The following is a 21,904-nucleotide window of genomic DNA, read 5'->3' on the forward strand; positions in this document are numbered from 1 at the left end:
TGGCTGCGCCAGAAGGCCTCTCTGCACCAGACATCTCTATGATACTTCGTCTCAAACTGGAACTCTCTCTGGGACTCGTCTCCAATTAAAGATAGCGGTGGGTGCTTTTCGTAAAACTTACATCTAGTAAAGTTGTAACAAACAGGACTCCTGCTTCAAGGAACTTAAAAATCTTAAACATAGTCAGGCCTTAACCATAAGGTTGCAAAGCAACGTATGCTACTCCACGTGTGTGGAATAAACCTAGTGACTGATAGGCGAGGAAGCCTGTGAAGTTCTCTGGTCAGGGGGAGTAACATAGGGAAAGTGGTGCTTTGGGAAAATGAAGAAGAGAGTCTGGCAGTGGGGAGGACAGGAAGGAGGCAGGTTATCAACCAACAAGTACAGCACAAGGTTTGTTAATCAATACTTATGTTATACCATGGATACATGAACGTGTAAGGTATGTGCTTCCGAGGGAATTAACAATCTAGTTGGGGAAAGAAGAACCGTACATAAGCAGCAGAATTCCACAGAATCTGCTACCAAAGTGCATCAAGTGTAACAGCTGCATGTGGGGAGAAAACAGCAGCCTTTAATATTCACTTAGGAAGGGCTCAGCGGAACTGGTGTCACTCCCAGGATACCTGAGGGCAGGGACAGGACAGACATGATGGTATCTGGTCAAGACACTGAATGGGTCTATCTCTACCCTTCCTTGACAACTCTGTCCCCACTTAGGGCATCTTCATGCCCCTCTCCTTTAGCTTGGCTGAGGACAAGCCAGGCCCAGCTTTGTCCTGTGATTTTGCCTTTCTTCGCAATGCTCTGACTTGAACTCCTGCAACTTGTTCTGTTTATAGTAGTAACACATGGTGTGGGGGCAATAGCCTTGTTTCAAAGGTTTCAGATGAACTACACAAAACTGGGTTTAAGTCATAAATCTTTATTATATTAAGGTTAAGTTAAAAGGAAATGTTTCATATAAAACATTGGGGAAAATCACTTAAAAATATCTATTCTGAGGGTTAAATCTAAATATGGGAGGTAGAACAGTCACATGGCTTCTATCAGTGATAGGACAGCTCCAAGGGGTCACCGCAGGGAGACAGGCAAACCATAGGCTACAGGTGCAGCTCCAATAAGATACTTGAGTCGGGGAGCCTGGCGGGCCTGGTTGACATAGTAGAGAAGAGGGGCTCCTGGGCCTGCTCCAAGCCAGCCCTGTAGCAGTGCCTCAGTGTAGCGGTCAATGTCACGGTCAGTCACATCCCAGAGGTTACCCAGAAACAGGGGACTGAGGAAAAAAGGGAAGAAATACAAAACACAATAAAACAATACATAGGAAAACACAATTGATAGTGGTGTTGAGTGAGTAGAGAGGACTGAGCTAATGAGCGAGTCCCTTGACCCATAGTTCTAGGAGAAAAAAAGAGGGCAAAGGGTTAATGGTCCCAGGAAACTAGGATGGGAGGAAGGTGGGGCACAAAGGAGGAAGGATTTAAACTTCAGACCTAGAAAAGAACCTGGGGTTGAGACCCAGGATGGGCCTTGCCCCTCAAGACTCACCAGCCAGCCATGATATACTTGAGCACGATGCCAGCCCCCTCGAGGTTTCCATGCACAGCCAGGGCTGCACTGCTGCAGCCAAACAGCAGTGCCACTGCCCGGCAGTTCAGCCTCAGGACTGCCTGCCCATCCAGGAAGCGGGCACCAGCCCCATGCCCTGCATAGCTAAAACAGAAAGTGAGATGGGTTTGGCCTAGCTGTACTAGGCCTCTGCTACATTTCCAGAGGTGTCCTAAGTTGGCCAGGGGCTTTAAAAACCCAAAGCAAACCAAAGCGATACCCTTCTCTGGGACTGCTCCTCTCCTCACCTCCCTGCCCTTAGCACTCACATATATAAATCATGCTCCGTCAGGGCCTCCTGCACCTGTTCCGGGCTTGGCACCTCCCCAACCACTCCTTTCCAGCCAGATTCACTGCAGTGAAAAGGTAGGAGTTAGAACAGGGGTGATGTGAAAATTGGCAGAGGGAATACTAGGGAGAAGGTGGGCTGCAACATCTGATTCTGGAGAAAAGGACATGTCGCCCCTATATGTTCTTGCTACCCTTCCACACTCCGTTTCTTACTCTTATCCTCCTGACCTGCTAAAATTAGCTCGAAATTGCTCCTCTGTGCTTGACAGGTTGTTGTGAGGGTTCAGAACGTAGAAGGTACTGTGTGGATCCACCCCTTGGCTCAGCACTGGTGAGGCCCCAGACTGAGGAGGAAACACTGGTGATTAGGATCCTGGTCTGGCTCCAACAAACTCCAAGCCACATTCCATTCCTAAGACCCTCTCCTATCTTTCCAATTGCCACCCATCATCCTCAGTCTGCACTCCCTGAATCCTACCTCTTTGATGATGGCATAGCTGAGTAGGAAACGGAAGGAGGGCAGACGAGTGACAGGCAGTACCCGGAGGCTGGGCATGCTCTCCCATGGCAGCTTCTGCAGGTCCTGAGCAAAAAGTACTCAAAGGTTACAGTCCCTCGCCAGGTATATACAGGAGTCAGAAGGGGTGTGGGGTTGTGTTGGTGCCCACTGCCCACTGGACACTGCCTTTTTGGCCCTTAGCTCCTTACCTTGTCCAGCACTAAGACAAGGTGCCTACTGTTTGGTACTGTCTGCTCCTGTAGACGTCCTATTGCCTCACTCAGGAGTTCTTGGGCTCGCTCTGGCTGGGTGGGGCACAGCCCATAGGCCAGGGCCTGAATTTCTTGAGGGGTGAGGGTACTGGAACCACTGAGCATGATCTGTAGGGGAACAGTGGTCAGTGAGTGCCACAGCTTCCATTTCCATTCACAGTGGCAGGTGGGAAGGAATTAGATCTAGCTTCTTCCCCTTCTCTGATTTCTTAACTCACTTTCAGCAGAGTGGGATCAGGATATTTCCAGCCACATTCCTGCAGCAACTCTTGTAGGCGGGAGGCCTCCTGGGCAGGGCCTGGGTCCTCACTGAATGGCAGTAACAGGGCCCTCCAGCAGCCCAACACATACTTCTCTAGGGAAGTGATGAGAACCTGAATGTGGAAGAGTAGAACCTTCAGTCACAGATGAAGCTAAGTTTCTTTCCCCACAGGCACTGACATTTTGGAGATGAGGAAATGGGTTCCCCAATGTGTGTATTTGTCTTACATATGTTTCTGCCTGTCACAAAAGGCAAGAAACTAGAAATATTTTCCATTTGCTGAGACTCTGGGGGAATATAGGTAAAATAATCTGTTACATACCACGATAAATAGGTGGGCAATGAAAGCTAAAGCTGGGAAGCTGATATGTGGGCTTAAGTCCTTTTTCTTGTATTCCACTGCCATAACCCCTTCAAGTTTTGGGCTCTTGTTTAAAATCCTTCCCAAGCAACATAACTTTTTATTTAGGCCTACAATTCCAGAAAGGATTTGAGGTGGCTTAGCACTGACAGGGCACCCCTGAGAAGACATTGGTTCCCCCAGGTCATTTTTAGGATAGCCTTAACTCCACCCCACTTTGGGGGCACACACCTCCATCCTATGGTCCAGTTCTAGCCGCCCTGTCCACCACTCTCGCTTGTCAGTACAGCTGCTGTTCTCTTTCTGTTCCTTCTGGATGGCATCAAACTCTTTCAGGGCCGAGCTCAGAGGAAGCTTTGGGAGATGGGGTGGTGAGATTTCTGCTTGTCCACACGATCATCATCTCTTTATCCCTCCGCCACAGAATGTGAGCAGTTTGATCAGAAGCCTGCCCCAGCCCAACTTTGCTCCCTGGTCCAGGAAACATACCTTGTTCTGAGCAGTGGGGATCTGCACAGTGACTGGGGGATTGTCTTTTTCCAGCCGGGTCAACAGGAGGGTGTCACCCACCGTTCCAGGCTGGAGGGTGGCCAGGGCCAACACACACACAGTCACCCCTGAACATATACAGAACATACCCAGAATCATTTCGGCTGTTACAACGAATTCCCTTCAATGTATTCGGCACTCAATCCCTATCTAGCACTCAAGACAACTCTAAGAAGTCTCCCCTGGTCTCTAGAGTTCAAGGTACTCTCACTTGCCCTAAGAACTCTTGGGAACAGAGACCATGTCTTGTACTTATGTCCCTTACAGAAATGAAAAAAGGGCCCTGCATAGCAGGAAGCACTCAAATAATCTGTTAATGTGTTTCATGTTAGTGTACGGAGCCCATGGACATCTAAACTTACCCCTGAATAAAGGCATTGAGCCCTAGCCAGTTTGACTCAGTGGTTAGAGCGTTGGCCTGTGCACTGAAGAGTTCCAGGTTTGATTCCAGCCAAGGGCAGGTACCATAGTTGCAGGCTTGATCCCCGGCCCAGGTCGGGGTTCATGCAGGAGGCAACCAATAGATGTGTCTCTCTCTCTGTCTCCCTTCCATGCTCTCTAAAAAGCAATGGAAAAAAATATCCTCCAGTGAGGATTAAAAAAAAAAAGACACTGAATTTGTTGGTAAGTCAAAATTGAGATTAAAAAAAAAAAGACTTCCAGATTTAGCGTATCTGTTTGGTGATAATAACAAAATGACTAATCAATGAAAAGGTATGACATGTCCTTCTATAGGGATCATAAATCTATGTGAGCTAACTAATGCTTTAAACATCTTCACCCAACACTTCAGTAAGATGAATAAAAGGACAGGAGAGCCAGCCGAAGCCTGCCACCATACCACTGGGGATCAGAGCCAGGCACTCCTGGAAACTCTCCTTCTCAGGCTGGGGGAAATGGCCGGATCCTGACATCCTGAAGGAAAAGAGGTGCTGGATGCGGGCCAGAGGGACATTTCCAGGCTTCTCCTGTAGGCTCAGCCCCTGAAGCTGGTCTGCTATTTCAAGTGATCGGTGCTTCTGGGCCTTGCTGCAAGCAACACAAGTAGGGGTGAGTTCTTCCTCCTCCAAAGTCTGGACCCTCCCTCCAATCTGACCCAGCACAAGTCTTAGAGATGGTGGACACTCACCTGAGTTGCCTATGAAGATGGGTAAGCAGCTGGTGGCGACAGGTGATAGAGACAGACTCAGTGACAAGGTAGGCAGTGGCATAGGGATCCTGGTGACCCAGACACAAGGCCAGGAAGCGGCAGAGGTGAGCGTAGAGCCCACTAGGAGGGCAGTGACTGACCCCACGGAAAGCAACACTCAGTGAGTCAAAGATGGAATCCAGGATAGAAACACCTAGAGGAAGGTCACCAATGGCTACAGGGACCGAGGGTTGTTGGCGCTGAGAACCGAGATCTTTGTCTGTCTTCTTGCTTGGGCATAGGATAGGCGGCTCCTCTTTGCTAGAATCCCGTCTCAACACCTCACATTCTCCTATGGCTGTGTCAGGCCCTGGAGCTGGTGTCTTCCCACCTGGAGAGAGAACAGGACTTTTCTATGGAGCTCCCTGCTCCTGCCATCCCTTGTTTTCCCTTCTAGGATCCAGTTCAGAGCCAACAAAAGACTGTCTTTTGGCACCAGTTACCTCTTGTGCTTTGGTCCCAGGGCAGCCTCCCCAAAACATATGCATCTCTACCTCCTACCTTTGCTATCATACCTGAGGCTGAGTCTTCCCCATCAGAGCCCCTGAGGATCTCAAAGCTCATTTCCATCTGGTCAGTCAGTTCCTCCTCAGGGATGGTCCTCATAATTTCAGGGCCCAGCTCCTCACAATACCCTGATGTCACCTTCTTGGCCCTCCGGGTCCTGCCACTGCAGCCAGAGTGCCCAGGGGCACTACCTGGGGCAGCCACATTAGTCTTCATGCTTGGGCCCTTCCTAGCCTGGCCCCAGCCTCGCCCCCGAGAAGCAGCTCCCCGCCTCTTGGGCTCCTCTGCAAGCCGTGCCTCAGCTGGGTCTTCTAAGTCACTGTCATCACTGAAGTTCACCTGGGATGGGTGGGAAAGGGAGAAGGGCCAAAGGGCCTTTAGTGACAAGACATCATCTGACAGAAGGTGGCGCTGTGGAGGCACCACAACACAGAGGCCATTGGGGAAGATTTAAGAATTACCCTCCCCCATATACTGCCACACTCAATAAGGGACAATAACTCCTGGGTGTGAAAGGAGGGAGAGGGGATGGACTAGAAGATAAGGAGGAAGGATGAAAGGGTAAAGGAATCCTCAAGTTATGGAAAGTGCCTTCTGTCCAAAACAAAGGTAGACTTGGAACTACGTTTTCCTATGGAAGATAAAGGGATCCTGCAGGTAATAGGAGAGCTAAAGGAACCACCAGGCCCTGGGAAGCTAGTCCATAAGACACCTGCTCTGCAGAACTCTTCTCCAGGACCATCCCCACCCAATACCAACAACAGCTGGCCACAGTCTCACCTCACCTTCAGGCGTGTCTGGACCCTCTGTTGTACCTTGGGGGCCTTGGGAACCTCAGATTTGCTCTTTGTAGGAGATACTTCCTCAAACACAGTGAAAGGAACACGAGGGCCAGCCTGCCTAAGCCGGCCAGGGGGCTTAGGTGTACATGGTGGTCCTCCACCTTCCGGACCTTTCCGAGAGGTATTATGGAGAGGCTGGGTAGCAAAGACCGCCTGCTGGCGCCCTCGTCTAGAATGTTTTTGGCTCCGAAGCTTAGAGGGTTCTGAGCCTGGAAGGGTCTTTATTGACGGTGGCTGCCAGCCCCAGGAGCTTGCAAAAAGTTGGGTAGTGCAGCAGCTGAAGTCAGTCAGCTTTGCAAGGGCCTGAATCAAGAGCAGGCTGGCACGCCAGGGTTCCAGGTGGGGTATCCGTGCTGCCACAAACTTCAGTCCTGACTCCAGGACCTTTCCCAGGCTGTTTGATGGTTGGCTCAGCCCCTCCTGTGCCAGTTGTGTGTATGCCTGAGCTAAGATCTCATCAAAGAGGCTCAAGATGGGGTAGGGGGGTTCTTTGTGATTCAGAGAAGCTTGTAGAGCTTGGGCGAGGCGCTCAGTGGCTGCAGGGCAACCCTTCAGCACAACCTGCAGGAGATTCAGACCCTGGGCCTGATGGCCCGTGGCCAGTCTCACCCTGGCTGTTACCAACACCCAGCGTAGACAGACTGCTGAGAGGATAGGGCTGGCACAGAGTGAGCAGTCACAGGTGGGCAAATGGGTCAGGAAGCCAGGGCTGGGTTGGGGCTTTGTTTTCAGGATTGGGGAGGAGTTAGTAGAAGGTGCTATGGGGCCAGGCTCCTTGGCCACAGTGGCCACCAGCTCCAGAACAGGGCCTCTTAGGAAGAGCTCCTCTTCTGGGAGCTCTAGAGAACAAGGGACCCGGGCCTGCTGCTTCCCCTTCTGCAAGCGGACTTTCTTCACAGAATCTGGGTGCTGGGCCGGTCCACAAAACTCTGAGAGAGCAGAACAAGAATTATAAAACTAGGAGAAATGATGCCAAGTGTTTCTTGAGCTACTCCAAGGCCCAACTCCCTAATATATGTGTTAATTATTTACTTCTTATTCATATTTTACTGTACTAACATCTTAAATATTAATATGGTTTATTTTATTTTTTTATAAAATCCCTAATGCTTTCTTTCCTTCTAATAATGGACCAACACAGCCCACAAAGCCCCCATTATTTGCAGCTCAGAAGACTGTGTGGATCAGGAAAGCAGGCCAGCACAAGGAGGCCCACTCTTAATCCTGGCTTTTGCCCCTGGCTAGCCCTGTGATTCTGGCCCAAAGCACTGAATTTCTCAATTTTCTCATTTTACAAATAAAAAAATAAAAAAAGACTTTCCAGGGTATTGTGTGGGTCAAATGAATCACTAGAGGTAAAAGTGGTTGATAAGAAAAAAAGCATCATAAATACAATATTTTATTATTAGCTTAAGCTTCCTGAGGATACTACATTTGTGCTGTCCAATAGCCACTAGCCACATGTAGCTACTGAATATGTGAAATGTGGTAAGTAACTGAGGAACTGAATTTTAAATTTTGTTTTAATTATACTTAAATTCAAATAGCCAAAATGTATTAGACAGCACTGAAAACTAGAACCAGGTAGGGTTAGTCCTGGACAGGTTATCTAAAGGAAGGACACCAATGGTCTGATTAAAGTAAAGGGGGTTTTGCCTTGGTATCCGCACTACCACATACTTTAGTCCTGACTCCAGGACTGTCCCCAGACTGTTTGATGGTCGGTTCAGCCCCTCCTGTGCCAGTTGTGTGTATGCCTGAGCCAAGATCTCACCGAAGATGGGGTAGGGGGGTACTTTGTGATTCAGGGAAGCTTGTAGAGCTTGGGTGAGGTGCTCAGTGGCTATAGGGCAACCCTTCGGCACAACCTGCAGGAGATTCAGACCCTGGGCCTGATGGCCCCGTGGCCAGTCTCACCGTGGCTGTGACCAACACCCAGAAGTCTCTAATTTAGAAAGAAACCAAACCCTGACATATAAAGATTTGTTATATAGTGTATAGTGTATTTGTTATATAGTGTATGCTCTTACCATATCCTATGGGCATGGGGGCATGGCTGCTCACCTGTGCAAGATTCAAGCAAAAACAGAACCTGCCGCAGGTCCGACTGACACAGGTCGATGTCATTGCGAGCGAGCTCCAGCTCTCCTTTCAGCACCAGGAATAGGGCACATCTTGTTGGAAAAGGAGATAACAACCAATTAGTGGAATCCTTTGTTTTCTTGGAGAGTCTATTTGCTCCTTTCCCAGGCAGAGCAATCAGTCTTTTCCAGCCTCCAGCTCCCGGGGGAAAGCCCTCTATACTGCTCTCAAATCAACTCATCCTTGTGCATGAGGACAAGATTTCCCAAACTGCATTCCTCAAAAAACGGATCCTGTGATTCTGGCAGGTGTTTCTCAGTGGTTAGAGCATTGGCCCACGCACCAAAGGGTCACAGGTTCAATTCCCAGTCAAGGATGCATGTACTTGAATTGTAGGTCTGATCCCTGGCACTGGTCCAGGCACGTGCGGGAGGCAACCAATCAATGGGTCTCTCTCTCCCTCCTTCCCTTCCACTCTCTCTAAAAATCAATGGAAAAAATATTCTCCGGTAAGGATTAACAACAACAAAAAGGGTCCTATGGGCAAAGACTGTACACTAGATCTCTCAATGTGTATTAGCATATTGGAGGACATGAAAAGTCCTATAGGAAATAAAAAAGTCAAACCTTGATTAACTCAGCATTTTCCACTTATTTAGCTATGGAATGAATTCTTCCACCAGCCCCCGCCAAACATAACATGTTATTAATTTGTGGGATAGTTTGGGAACCCATAGCCAAGGGCATAGACACTCAGGTTCCAGAATTGGCATCCTCTTGGTCCTGTACTCACTGGTGTGGTATCTGTAACTTTGTTGTAAGTTTCAGGGCCTCCAAGCAAAAGGCCTTGGCTTCGCTCACACTACCCAGGTGGCCCAGGTGGGAGACCAGCTTCTCAGAGCAGCTCAGCACCTCTGTAAGCACCTGCCATTTTTGTACCAAATTTTCACCTGTAGCAAAGGAGAGAGGTAAGACCATGATCACTCAGTCATAGCCTGGATCCTCTGGAGACAAAACTGCCAGTCCCACCATATAGCCTATTCATTTCCACAGGGCCTTGCTCTCCTTCTCAGACTCACCATAGTCCAGAAATGGTGTCTCCACGGCCGCTTTTTTAATTGAGAGCACATCACTGCCCATGAGCAGGAGGACGATGCTTCGGAGAAGCTTGTGGGAGTCAATGAGTGCTATCTCAGGTGTCTGCCAGCCTGTGCAGGTGAGGAAGGAGGGAACAAGAAGGGAGATGATGTGGCCTGAACTTCCACCACCTTCAGCTACTAAGAAAGAAAATGCAAAGCATGCTGCTACTCTTCTCCTGATGCACCTAAAGCAGACAGAACTAATCAATCACAGAACTCCCTAACACCACATGGGGTCCCAGAAACCTTGTCGGTATAGTATTCCAGGCAGTCACTAGGCAATCAATTAGAATCAGTAGAACTGAGACTCATTTGCTACTCCAGGCCTACTCTGTGCAGCTTATAGGTAGGCTCATCCACACAGCTGGACAGCAGAGGGGACAAAAGCTGAGGAGAGATGACAGTGTAGAAACCACACACATCAACCAAGGAGGGCCATTCACTCTACTCTTTCACCTTGGGCACAGAGCTGCTCCCACAAGGAGGCTGAAAGGCTGTCTGATGAGAGGCTAAGGTAGACTGCCACCAGCTGCAGGGCCTGGACACGCAGCAAGTACCAGGCCTTGGATGACCTCTGGAGGGCAGGATCCTGAAGCACAGACAGCAACAAAGAGGCACCCTCTGTCACCTGGAAGAGGGAGCGGGGCCAGAGGAGAGCAGTGAAGTCAGATTGGCAATTCAGAGCTTGAGATGCCCCTGGAGATCATCTAGCCCAATCCCATGCTTTTAGGAATGATAAAAGCTATAAAGAAAACTAGAACATAAGTGGGTGTAAGACTTGGAAAAGTCACACAGCTAGTTTATAAGAAAACTCAGGTTTTTTGGGGGATTCCACTGGATTTCAGTCTAGGGATCCAGTGTCATCCCAGTTTCTATTCAGGGAGACTTTCCCCCTTGCCCCTGAGGAAACTGGAAAAAAATGAAAAGGAAAGTATCTCTATTAGAGGAACACTGATGAACAATTCTTTGGAAGGCAAAGCTAGGAAACAGCATTGCTTCTCAGGATCAGGAATATTCTTCTTAGCTCCAGGGAATTCTCGGAAGCCAGACAAACATCTAGAAAATCCTAAAATCCTAACACCCAGGACCTTTAATTATAAGAAAGTGAGGAATACCTTGTGGTAAGCATAGTAAATCTGACTTCTCAGTAGGTCACAGGTCAAAGAAAGGAGCAGGTACGTGTCAGTGGTATGATCCAGAAGTTTCAGACTTGATTCCGCCTCTTCCAAGTGTAACTAAGGGAGCAATCAGGGTGGAGGTGGAGGGGGTGCGAGCATACTGGTGAGGAGAGGCAGCCAGAGCCTTCAAATTAAAGTGGATTAAAGCATTCACAAGCATATGCCAAACACGGCCAATTAAATATTATTTCAAATATTGTAATCTACATAGGAGTTATTCACTCACTCACTCACTCACTCACTCACTCACTCACTCACTCACTCACTCACTCAGACGTTCACTGAGTATTTCGGTTAACCACTCTGCTAGAAAGACACAGTGAATAAGGACTGAGCAGGGCCTTCCAACCAACAGCTTGGAATGCAGTGGGTGCATAGCAATCCGATGTACTCGGGACACAATGTCATTAGTGCTATGGGGCCTCGGGAAAAGTGGTTGATTCTGCCCTTGAAGAGGACATTAAAATGCTTTACGAAGGAGGGGAGAATTGAGCTAGGCCTTGAAAAGAAAGTACAGGTTTACTGAATGAAAATTAGGGGGAAAAAGAGGGTGTATTTAGGGTGGATAAACTAATACAACCAAAGACTGAGAGGCATGTACAAGGAATATAAAGTAACTGGGACGGACTGGCACAAGGTTCATGGTAGGGAGTGGCAAGAAAAAGTATGAACCAGAATACAGAAGGTGTCAATACAAAGTGAAAGGTCTGGACAGTATCCTTTAGGTAATGGAGAAGTCAATGAAAGCTTTTATGCAGGAAAGAGATTAAGGTCAGATCTTAATCTTATGTGCCTAAAAAGACCATGAGAGTAGCAGTCAAAAGTGGAAAAGGGACAAACTGGAGGCAAGGGGACCAGCTAGGAGACATCATAATAGTCCTAAGTAAGCGAAGAAGGATCAACCAGGGCAACAGAAATGAATGGGAAATACTGCACCGGCATCATATTTCTGATGCAGAATCTGTAAGACTCAATGATCGAGTGGTTTTGCAGTGAGGAGAAAGATGCCTGTCTCTCAACCACTCCATACTTTATGAGCCTCCAGCTGAATGTAGAGGCAGAGAAGCTGCCCCTTCAGTATTCTATATTCTCAAAAGAAAAGATGGGTTACTACAGTCATGTCTCCCCTGCAGCCCCCCAGGCTAGGCAGGCTGGGCACTTACCTGGGCATAGCTGGGACAACCGAGTGTCAGCAGGAGCTGGGTGACATGGCAGGAGGAGCCAGCTGCCTTGGCGTGGTCCTCCAGTCTCTGGGACACAATCCGTACAAGCAGGAGGACCTCCAGAGCCTGCAGGGGCTGGTTGGCCAGGAGTAGCAACTTTACCCAGCTCCTGCTCAAGCCTCCATTTCTATCCTCTGCTCCCCAGCCCTTTGGGACCTTGGTCTGACCTCAGGGCCTGGCTGGAATGTGGCTACCCAGACAGAGCAACCATCAGCCATTCTCAGGGAGCCTGAGATGAGAGCCTGAGATGAGGGAGCCTGCAAACCGTACTACCCCCTTCTGCTGGAAAGCCCAGATGCCAGTCATTATCAACAGACAGGATTAACTGAGTGCTTACTATGTGCCAGGCACAGTACCAAGAGGTTTACATGCATCAACTCATTTTATCTTCATAGCAATTCTAATCCCAAGTTAACAGTCAAGGAAACTAAGAATCACATAGGTTAAGTTGTTTGTTTAAGTTCACATAATAGGTATGATTAGAGCCAAGACTCAAATCTAGGGCTGAGGTAGCTTCCCAGGTTCCCTGTGCTAGAAATACAGCCTAGCCCAGCTGGCATGGCTCAGTGGTTGAGCCCACCCACGAACCAGGAAGTCATGATTCAATTCCCAGTCAGGGCACATGCCCTGGTTGCGGGTTCCATCCCCAGTAGGGGGCATGCAGGAGGCAGCCCATCAATGAAACTCTCTCATCATTGATGTTTTTATCTCTCTCTCCCTTCCTCTTTCTGAAATCAATAAAAACATATTAAAAAAAAGAAAGAAATACAGCCTAATGACCCACAGTAACAAAGACCTTTAAGTGAAATGTTCTTTTTCAGAGTTTGCTACTGTGGGGTCCAAGGAAGAGCTTCAAGGAGTCTGTGAAACCTTCTGACATTGCATGTAAAATGTAAAATTGTGTGTACAGGCATTTATGTATCTTTTTGAGTACATAGGTCTCAAACTATCTAATAATTAATATAATAATTATGGCTTAAACTTGAGTATTCTGTTTATGTGCAACATCTCCCATGCATTATCTCATCAAATGCTAACAATGCTATGAGGTAGTTATTACTACCTTCACTTTAGAAATAAGGAAACTTGGCCTTAGGTTAAGGAATTTGCCTAAGACCATGTGCTAATAAATGATGCAGCTTGGATTTAAACTCAGAGAGGCTGGTGATAGAGCCCACACTGGGTTCCTTGGCTTCTCAGCAGGTACAAAGGCCAAAGAAAGTGAAGGCACTGGGTTTCTGGTCTGGGTCAATGCCCTGTCCCATTACCTTTGCCACCAGCTGATAAAGGGCCGCTAGGATCTGCAGCGAGGCTGCTGTCTGCTGGAGACACCGCACAGTGGGGGCCTGCTCCTTTGTAAGCACCTCCTTCCACAGGGCCAGGGCTTGGTCCAGGCATTTGGACTGAGCTATAAGTCAAAAGAAAGGGACCATCCATTCTCTCAGCATGGGCCATCTGAGGAGAATGCCACCTTCTCCATAACACTCTGCCCTTTGTGCCCACCCATCTCCCAGCCTACAGGACCAGCCTCTCCCATACCTGGGGTCCCTGTTTGGCTCTTAGGAGACCATAGAGGAGACTATCCCAGCACACTATGTCCACAGCCCTTACCAGCATCTGCAGCCAGGTTGAAGGCAATGTTACTGTATAGAAAACGATCTTCCTGGAGTTTATCTTCATAGTTTAGGTCATTAACTTCAAATTCCTCCAGGTTACTAGGGGCTTGGGCTCTCTGGTCTCGCTGGATACCCTGGAGGGATCAGGGTAAAAAACAGGGCTAGTGTTAGCTTGGGGCCCAGGGAGAACAATTCCTGTACCCAGTGCTTCTCAGCCCCATAGCAGCCACACGCACTTCCTGCATTTTGGCCTCCAGGGTACAGATGTAGAGCCACAGCAAGGCTTGTGCTTTATCATCCAGAAGCTGATCTTTGGCCTGAGCCTCAGGCTTCACAGACTCCAGAAGCTGCAGGGCTTCCCGGATAGCATCCAGGGCAGAGCTGTAGGGAGAGCATGCACTTAATCAGAGACTTCTGCAGGACAGCTGACCTCACCCTTTGAATGCACTCCGGTGGCCACAAACAGAAGGGGGCGCTCAGGGATGTGGAGAGGGAAACAGGCTCCACAAGACTGAGAGGATCTAGGGCAAGAAGCAAGAGTGGGGTCCCTGTCTTTCCTCCTTACCAGTCGGTCTGTTGGGCAAAGTTGTGGTAGCAGAGCACCTGAGCTAATTCCACCAGGTAGGTGGCTCGAGCCCAGACCCCAGCTGGTGTTTCCTCCGGGCTCAGCTCCAGCAGGTCACAGATGACGTTGAACCGTTCCTGCCCTGTGTCAGCCCGCACCACCTTGTAGGCCTGCAGCTCCTCCCTAAGCAGGAGGGACAGAGTCTCCTGGTCCCAGCTGCTCAGGCTATCTCGCAGAGTCCTGAAAGAGGATAGGCTCAGCAACTGGGGAACCCATGAAGCATGAAGCCTCTGCCCCATGCCAGAGTCCCAGCTTTGGCTTGCTGAATGCTCAGTAAGTTTCCAGTCGTGAAAGCAAGAACGCTGCTTGTCATCACTGTTCCCCCAATACCGAGCACAGTGGTGACACACAGTAGGCACTCAGTGTACAATGGAGGAATCAGTGCCTTTTTCAGACATAAGGATGAACATGATGACGAGTACAAAAGGCCAGCCCTAGCCATGGGGCAAATGTGCTTGTCCCACCTCCTGCCAACTCACCTCAGCTGTAGCTCCTTGTCTCCAGCTCTGGCTGCATCCATCTTAACCCGGACCCAGAAGGTGACTGGCTCAGCCATATGTTTGGGGCCACAGGGCCGCAGGGCTGACAGCCACAAAGTCACTATCTTGCATCCGTGGGCCTGTTTACCCAGTTTCTTCAAACTCTCTACATGCAGCCGGAAGCACCTGTGCAACTGACCAGAGAAAGGGAAGAGACCAAACTGGAGAGGGGATCCAATGGGTCTGTACAGTGGGAGAGGACATGCAGCCACAGGTACATATGCTACCCGGTGGGGGTCAGTGAGTGGAGGGGGTCCTCCAACCAACACCCCTGCCCCAAGGCAGGAGACACCTAAAAACTAACTACCCTTGGTGCTCTCAACTTGAGACTTCAATCCATCCCACCCACATATTCATCATCTACACCCTGAAAACCTCTTCCTCCTCCTGTAATCCTCTCAATAAATCCCCTGAGTCAGAAATGCAAGACCATCCTTGACTCTTCCTTCTCCCTCCCCCACAGCCAATCATTTACCAGGTTAATCCTTGACTCCTTGTACCCACCAGTTCTTTCTATCCCTTGGGAAGCTACTCCAGTTCAGACACCCACCCTTTCCTGACTAGGCTACTAGGGCAGCCTGGGTGCTGGGTGTTGTCCTTGCACTCTGTTCATTCATCACAGTGATGCCACAGAAATCCAAGATGCCAATCTGCTATTATGCCTCCACTTAAATCCATTAGAGGCTCATCAACCTCCCTCACAATGAAACCCAAGACCCACCTTGCCTGCGGACCCAACCAACCCGTTTCATGGGTATTCTTGCTTTAAGATAGTGGTTGTCACTCTGGTTGTCCAAAGGACCACTTAGGAAAACTTTAAATATCCAGATGCCTGGGCTCCGGCGCCAGAGGTTCTGATGCAATTGGATGTAATTAGCTTAGGGCAGGCATAAGAAATTTTTTTAAGTTCACTCAGGTGATTTTAATGTGCAGCAAGGTTGAGAACCACTGGCTTAGGACAAAGCTAAGTATAAAAAGTGAGTAAAAAAAAAAAAAAAATAGCCCTGGCCAGTGTGGCTCAGTTGGTTGGACCATCATCCTGTGCACCAGAAGGCCGTGGTTCAGTTCTGCTCATGGCACATACCTAGGTTGCGGGTTCAATCCCTGGTTACAAGAGGCAACCAATCAATGTATCTCTCTCACATTTGATGTCTCTCTCTCTCTCCCTCTCTCTAAAACAAACAAACAAAATTAAGTAAATGACAGTACAGGTGAGGTCTGGAAAATACTACCCCAGGTACTGGTGCCAACATGTAGCTCCTAACGCCCTACTCTAAGGCAGGGTCTTGGCCAGGCCCTTTCATGCTACTAAAGCCCCTTGTTACCCCCAACATAACATTCCTCCATGTTGTCTTACCTTCTCAGGAGGCACTTCAGGATAGGTGCCCGGCTTTGCCAAGCCCAGGTGCTGACAGAAGGGCTCCGAGATAGTACAGGCCTCTGCATAGAGCTTGTGGCTATAGAAACTGTAGGCCAAGTTACTGGTATAAGAGGCTGCAGGAGAGAGAAAGGACAGTTGATCACAGGAACGGTTCCCACTGCCCTCTCCTGTTGGAGAGGCAGTAGAGAGAAGCTTAACCTGTGCTCAGCTCTGTAGCTTCCAGATCAGACAGGAACACCTAATGCTAGAGAACGAGAAAGGGCAGCATTCCCCTTCCTGCTCCAAGTTAGCCCTTGCCCTCCATACCAGCCAGGCCTCTGCACTCGTTTTACAAACACAGGGTCTTCAGAGGGCTCATCTCCCCTCAAGTGCCAATCTCTGTCTTCATCTCACTCCAAAGGCCAGCATTTTAGGGACATACTCTGGTCTACCCCTTTCCTTCCTCTTCTCACCTCATTCTACTGAAGTCACATAGCCTCCTTGCTATTACTTGAACACATCAGACCCTCTCCTACCTTAAGGCCTTGGCACTGGCTATTTCCTCTGACAGGGATGTCCTTTCCCAGGTGTCTACATGGCCAACTCCCTCACACCTTCCAAGTTTTGCTCATGTCATCTTCAGTGAGGCTTACCCTGACCATCCTGTTTTAAATGGTAACTTGAACCCCTTTCCCACTTTGAACTCCTAACTCCCTATCCTGCTCTACTTTTCCTTTCCCCCATAATTCTAATCACTTTCTAACATGTTGACAATTCAATTATTCTACTGTTTGTTATCTTTCTCCCTCAACCAGGATGTGGCTCCTTGAGGGCAGGAATCTTTTTTTGTTTACTGACATATTCAAGTACTCAAAACAGTACTTAGCACATAGTAGGTACTCAAATATTTGTTGAATGAATAAGATTTTCCTAAATTCTAGTTTATGCAGCTTCTTGACTATCAATGCAGATGGCTGGGAAGAATACTCAGTCTTCAATACTCTGTGGGAAGAATTTTCATACTAAAAATTTTTATGACTCCTGATATTTTCATCTCTATGGCAAGGTTCAACTACTGAACATATAAGAAGTTCTCCAAAACCTTACAATGACTGAACTCCTTAGGTGTATATGATTTAAACTAAAGGGCCATGCCTTTTACAAAATGAGGGGGAAATTTATTATGAAATATGAAAATAGGCAAAACTTATCTACGCTAGTTATACAGTGGTTGCGGTTGGGGGTTAGTGACTAGAAGGGGGTTCAAGGAGTCTGAGTCATGCTGTGTTACTTGACCTAGATGTTGGTTACAAAATACGCTCACCTCGCAAAAAAAATCCATCAAGCTGTGGACTTATGATCTTAGTACTTTTCTGTAAGTGTATTTCAATTAAAAGGGTAAAGTATATATGTATGTTAGTTAATAAAAACATAGTATATCTCCAGAAGGATATATAAGAAATTGCTCATAATAGTTGCCTCTGCAGAGAGGGGCTTGGGTAACTAAAATTGGGAGTGGGAGAAAGCTTTTCACTGTATGCCCTTTTGTGCAATTTGAATTTTCAACTCTGAATGTTTCACCTGGTTTAAAAAAGATTAAATTGTAAATGTTCTTTAAAACTTAAACATATAGAAAGGTCATAAAGTTGCATATCAGATACAAATGTTTTCATGAAACAAATAACAAATCAGATTTCAAAGTCAATGAGAAAAGATTAGTGTCTGCTATTATAAGTTAGTTTCATCACTTCTCTTCTGCTGTTAAATACAGAGTAACTGATACTTATAAACATCTTTTTCACTCCCTCCTTAAACCATAAGGAGCCCCTACAGTGGTCAGAACCATCCAGCAAATGCTATTTGCTTGTCTAATGAGTGATGGCCCTCCAAGGACCCCATTTCTGGGCCCCAGGGCACTAACCAGTCATCCCCAGGTAGTCAATCAGCTCTTGGCCTGACAGGCTGTGCAAGGCCTCCAGCATCCAGAAAACAGTAGATTTGCAACTTTCCACTAGCTGGGCCAGGTCAGCTACCTGAAGGGACAAGAAAGGCTGAGGGTGAGAGGAGACATAATAGGTATAAGGTGACATCCACCCCATACTCAAAGCCACAGCCACCCCAAAGCTCTACTAAGGGCAGTCGAGCAACCCAGATCATAGGACATGTCCAAGATTTTCGATTCCCAGACAGTACCTGACAGCCTTGGGCAAAGTCATAAACCACAACAGTATAGAGGTGAATTCCCTGAAATTGCATCTGAACCAAAGATTGCTGCTGCTTGGAGGAGTCCACACAGACCTGAGGATGGAAGGCGAAGGTTGATTTGAGGGACAGAGATAAAGCGTGAGCTCTAAGGTAAAGACTGGCTCAGAGTCCTAGAGAGCTGACACAGCCCACGGAGTAGGAAGAAGAACATCAGGAGGGACCACCGCTCTCTCAGGATAGATTAAGCGGAATAGTCCAGAGAGCAGCTTACCAAGGAGGGAGCCAGAGCTTCCAGATCTTACCAAAGACCCTAGCCTGATAGTCCACAGAACCACTTCCCCACCCTACCTCTAGGTCTTTAACTCACACCGTCCCGCAGCTGCCGAATGAGGGAGCAGTAGCCGCCAAGAAGAGCAAAGAGGCCCAGAATAGCATCAGGTCCATAGCGCCTCTTGGTGCTCCGCTCTAGGCCTGAGAGGAAGAACTGGCAGCTGTCATACAATGCCCGCAGTGGGGGTGATGGTGCCTCCATACTTCTGTTCAGGATAGCTGATGCCTTGGTCAGAAGCTTGGTGACTGCCTGGGGTCCTACCTCCTGGATCTGCAGCAGTTTTACCCCCAGCTGGCATATCTGGAGGCTAGGAGCCAGGCTGGTGTTCCTTAGGTAATCTTGGGCCTTCTCCACGGCCCTAGTGGCCATGGCATAGAGGCGGCTCCAGCAGAGGCGACGGCAGTGTTCCAGGGTGATCTCCAAGAGACAAAGGGCCCTCTGGGGAGAAAGAGGACGAGGAGAGTCCCCTTCCTCACCCACCAAAGCTCTAATCACATGCTTAGAGAGCAGATCATTTAGGAAATCAGCATCTGCTTCACTCAAACCATGCCCACTGGCATCAAATAGCTGATGGGCAGCTACCACTCGACAGGCTGTTGAAGAAGAAAAGTGGGGGAACTCACAAGGGATACTTTCATCCTCTAACAGTACTAGAAAGCTCAAGGCCTTCAGCCGAGCCGAGTATGCAGCTCGTGGGTCCGCCAAGGCTTCTGCCCCTTTCCAGAGCAGAGAAAAACTGCCCCGAGCCACAGCCTCATAGTCTTGGGGAGCAGCTTGGCGGGAACACCGCACCAAGCAGGCATGGAGGGGCTGAGCAAGTCGGAGTGTGGCCTCTGGGATTCCCTGTGCAGCAACATTCCGCAAAAAGATAAAGAGAATTCGTTCCAGGTAGAGGGGTGGGCAGTGGGGGTTGGACACCAAGTAGCCATTGCAAGCCAGCTCTGCCAGCTCCAGAAGGCTTTCCAGGTGCCTACGGCAAGCCAGCTTGGCAGTCAGCTGCTGGTTGCAAGCCCTCAGAATGGCATCACAAGTTTGTCTCCTCTCCGCATCAAATCTGCAGCTGGGAGAACCAGATGGAAGTTTGGACAGGAACTCCTAGGAGAAGAGGAAGATGTGAATGGGACAAAGGGAAAGAGATTAAAAAAAGGAACTAGAAGTGGGGTTGCTACTAATGTGTCTCTTCGAATAAGGCAAAAAACAAAACAAGTCAGCCTGGAAACCTTCAAGTCAGGCAGCAACTCTTCAGCCTCCTTCCGGCTGCTTAGCAGTGTCCCGAAGTTGACTCCTTTTAAGCTCCTCATGGCGCCGGAGAGCTAGGGGAAAGGAGACGGATTAGAGAGGGCGGAGAAAATTCATAATGGAGTTAAATGAAGGGCAGGAGAAGGGCTTGAAGGCTGCGGAAGGGGGCAAAGAATCTCATCAGAAATCTTAATGGGGAAAAAGCCCATGCCAGGACGCCGGGCTCCCGTTATAACCGACACTTCCGCTTTTCCTTCTACCCGGCGTCACTCACTACCCATCCCACCAACCCAACACTCCACACGCGAGGCCTTCACAGAACTCTTCAACACCTACCAGGGCGTCCCGAGACCTCTGAATCTCCCTGGCAAAGCCGCCACCGCCTCAACTTCAAGTCAGTATTGGGGAACCCCATTCACTCGGTGCGTACACACGCTCACGAGTCCCTCCGGGCTTTACTGCTCCAGAGGTGCCCACCTTGCCAGGTCCAAGACTTACCCGCCAGGCTGAGTTCTCCGCAAGTATCCAAATGTAACCTACGTTTCCGCGCCAGCCCCTCCTTTCAAATATCCCCAGCGACCAATCAACGAAAAGTGCGTAACGCCGGCGGGCCGCGCGGCGCAATGGGAGTTGTAGTTTATACGCCGCACCGCATCGTCACGTGACCCCGGCCCCCGAGGTGCTGCTGCTGTGGGCGTTAAGGCCTCTTGGGGGCGCGAGTTTCTCCACATTTTCCAGTCGGGGCCGAGTTCCTGGGCTACCGGTCGGTTAGTCGCTATCGGGAAGACCAGCTCTCTACCTCTTTCTTACCTTTATCTTCAGAGCCCAGAAGTTTAAATTTCAAGAGAAGAGAAATAGGCTAAACAACAAAAATAACTTAATTGGAAACTCACGCGTTTTGGGTTACTAGGAAAAAGGAGCATAGTGTTCCATGGAATTCTATAAAAATATAGTTTCTGGGGGCACTGACATGAGTACCTTGGTGGCTTCCAGCTCGCTCTCTGCCTTCCAGCTTTGCTCCTTCCATCAGTTGGGTTGTATGAGGAAGATATAGGATCTAGCGCTCCTTGATGGGGGATGGAGGGGAGGAGAGTGGAATGGGGCTTGTGAATGTCGAGAGCTACATAAATTCATTCACCTGGATATTTCATAGTTTTTAATGACATGTTTGGTAAGTACTAACTACTTCTCCAAACATACAGATTCAATTGGCTCTGCTTTTCTTTCCTTCCTCCACCAAAGAATTTAATTCAAAACTCTAGTCTTGCCCCGCGGCAGTGGCTCCGCAGTTGAGCATCCAGGATATCACGGTTTGATTCCTAGTCAGGGCACATGCCCGGGGTGTGGGCTCCGTCCCCAGTAGGGGGCGTGCAGGAGGCAGCCAATCAATAACTCTCATCATTGATGTTTCCATCTCTCCCCCTCTCCCTTCCTCTCTGAAATCAATAGACATATTAAAACAAACAAAACCCCAAAACTCTAGTCTTCGAAGTTAGTTTTTTCCTGATGAATCCTATTGAATAACTGATCCTTCTCTGTCATCATCTTTCTTCATCACCATCAACTTCTTTTAAGAGCTAAGAATCTAGTAGAGCCTAGCCAGTTTGACTTAGTAGTTAGAGCATTGGCCTGTGGATGGAAGGATCCCAGGTTTGATTCCTACCAAGGGTACCTCAGTTGCAGGCTCAATGCCCTGTCCCAGTCAGGTACAGATGTTTCTCTTTTTCTCTCTCTCCCTTCCACTCTCTCTGAAAAGCAATGGAAAAAATATCCTTGGGTGAGGGTTAAAAAAAAAAAAAATCTAGCAGGGAAGACTATTTAAACAAACAAGAACTAAGACTTCTCCAAGGATTCTCAGCATTGGAATGCTAAAATTAATGCAGGTGCTGTGTGTTATAGACATTATACACATATATCTCAGACAGTAAGGGACCCAGCAGAGAGTTCATAAATGATCAATGAAACATCAATTTTCTCAGTATTCAGT

The 21,904-nt window shown here is 48.5% G+C and overlaps 1 protein-coding gene across 2 annotated transcripts; it reads right to left on the reverse strand.

The window, feature by feature from the left end:
- Positions 1 to 909: 909 nt before the first annotated feature.
- Positions 910 to 20,446, reverse strand: ESPL1 (extra spindle pole bodies like 1, separase). 2 transcript variants are annotated; one of them, XM_016201343.2, is made up of 30 exons: positions 20,395 to 20,446; positions 19,899 to 19,991; positions 18,715 to 19,773; positions 18,336 to 18,440; positions 18,064 to 18,175; positions 16,140 to 16,276; positions 14,723 to 14,916; positions 14,184 to 14,423; positions 13,855 to 13,999; positions 13,614 to 13,752; positions 13,271 to 13,410; positions 11,943 to 12,077; positions 10,717 to 10,836; positions 10,058 to 10,229; positions 9,542 to 9,670; positions 9,256 to 9,412; positions 8,445 to 8,554; positions 6,324 to 7,309; positions 5,547 to 5,877; positions 4,972 to 5,362; positions 4,684 to 4,871; positions 3,783 to 3,910; positions 3,525 to 3,647; positions 2,889 to 3,044; positions 2,608 to 2,778; positions 2,378 to 2,482; positions 2,128 to 2,243; positions 1,878 to 1,961; positions 1,549 to 1,713; positions 910 to 1,276 (listed from the first exon to the last, which is right to left on the reverse strand). In XM_016201343.2, exons 2-30 carry the CDS (start codon positions 19,977 to 19,979, stop codon positions 1,075 to 1,077), a joined length of 6,321 nt encoding a protein of 2,106 aa, XP_016056829.2. In that variant the 5' UTR covers positions 19,980 to 19,991; positions 20,395 to 20,446; the 3' UTR covers positions 910 to 1,074. The 2 variants fall into 2 exon arrangements, with proteins under 2 accessions (XP_016056829.2, XP_016056830.2); XM_016201344.2 differs by lacking the exons at positions 19,899 to 19,991; positions 20,395 to 20,446 and having other exon boundaries at positions 18,717 to 18,880.
- Between the last annotated feature and the right edge of the window lie 1,458 nt (positions 20,447 to 21,904).

The sequence above is a fragment of the Miniopterus natalensis genome, chromosome 2 (genome assembly GCF_054644295.1).
Source record: "Miniopterus natalensis isolate mMinNat1 chromosome 2, mMinNat1.hap1, whole genome shotgun sequence".
NCBI lineage: Eukaryota > Metazoa > Chordata > Mammalia > Chiroptera > Miniopteridae > Miniopterus > Miniopterus natalensis.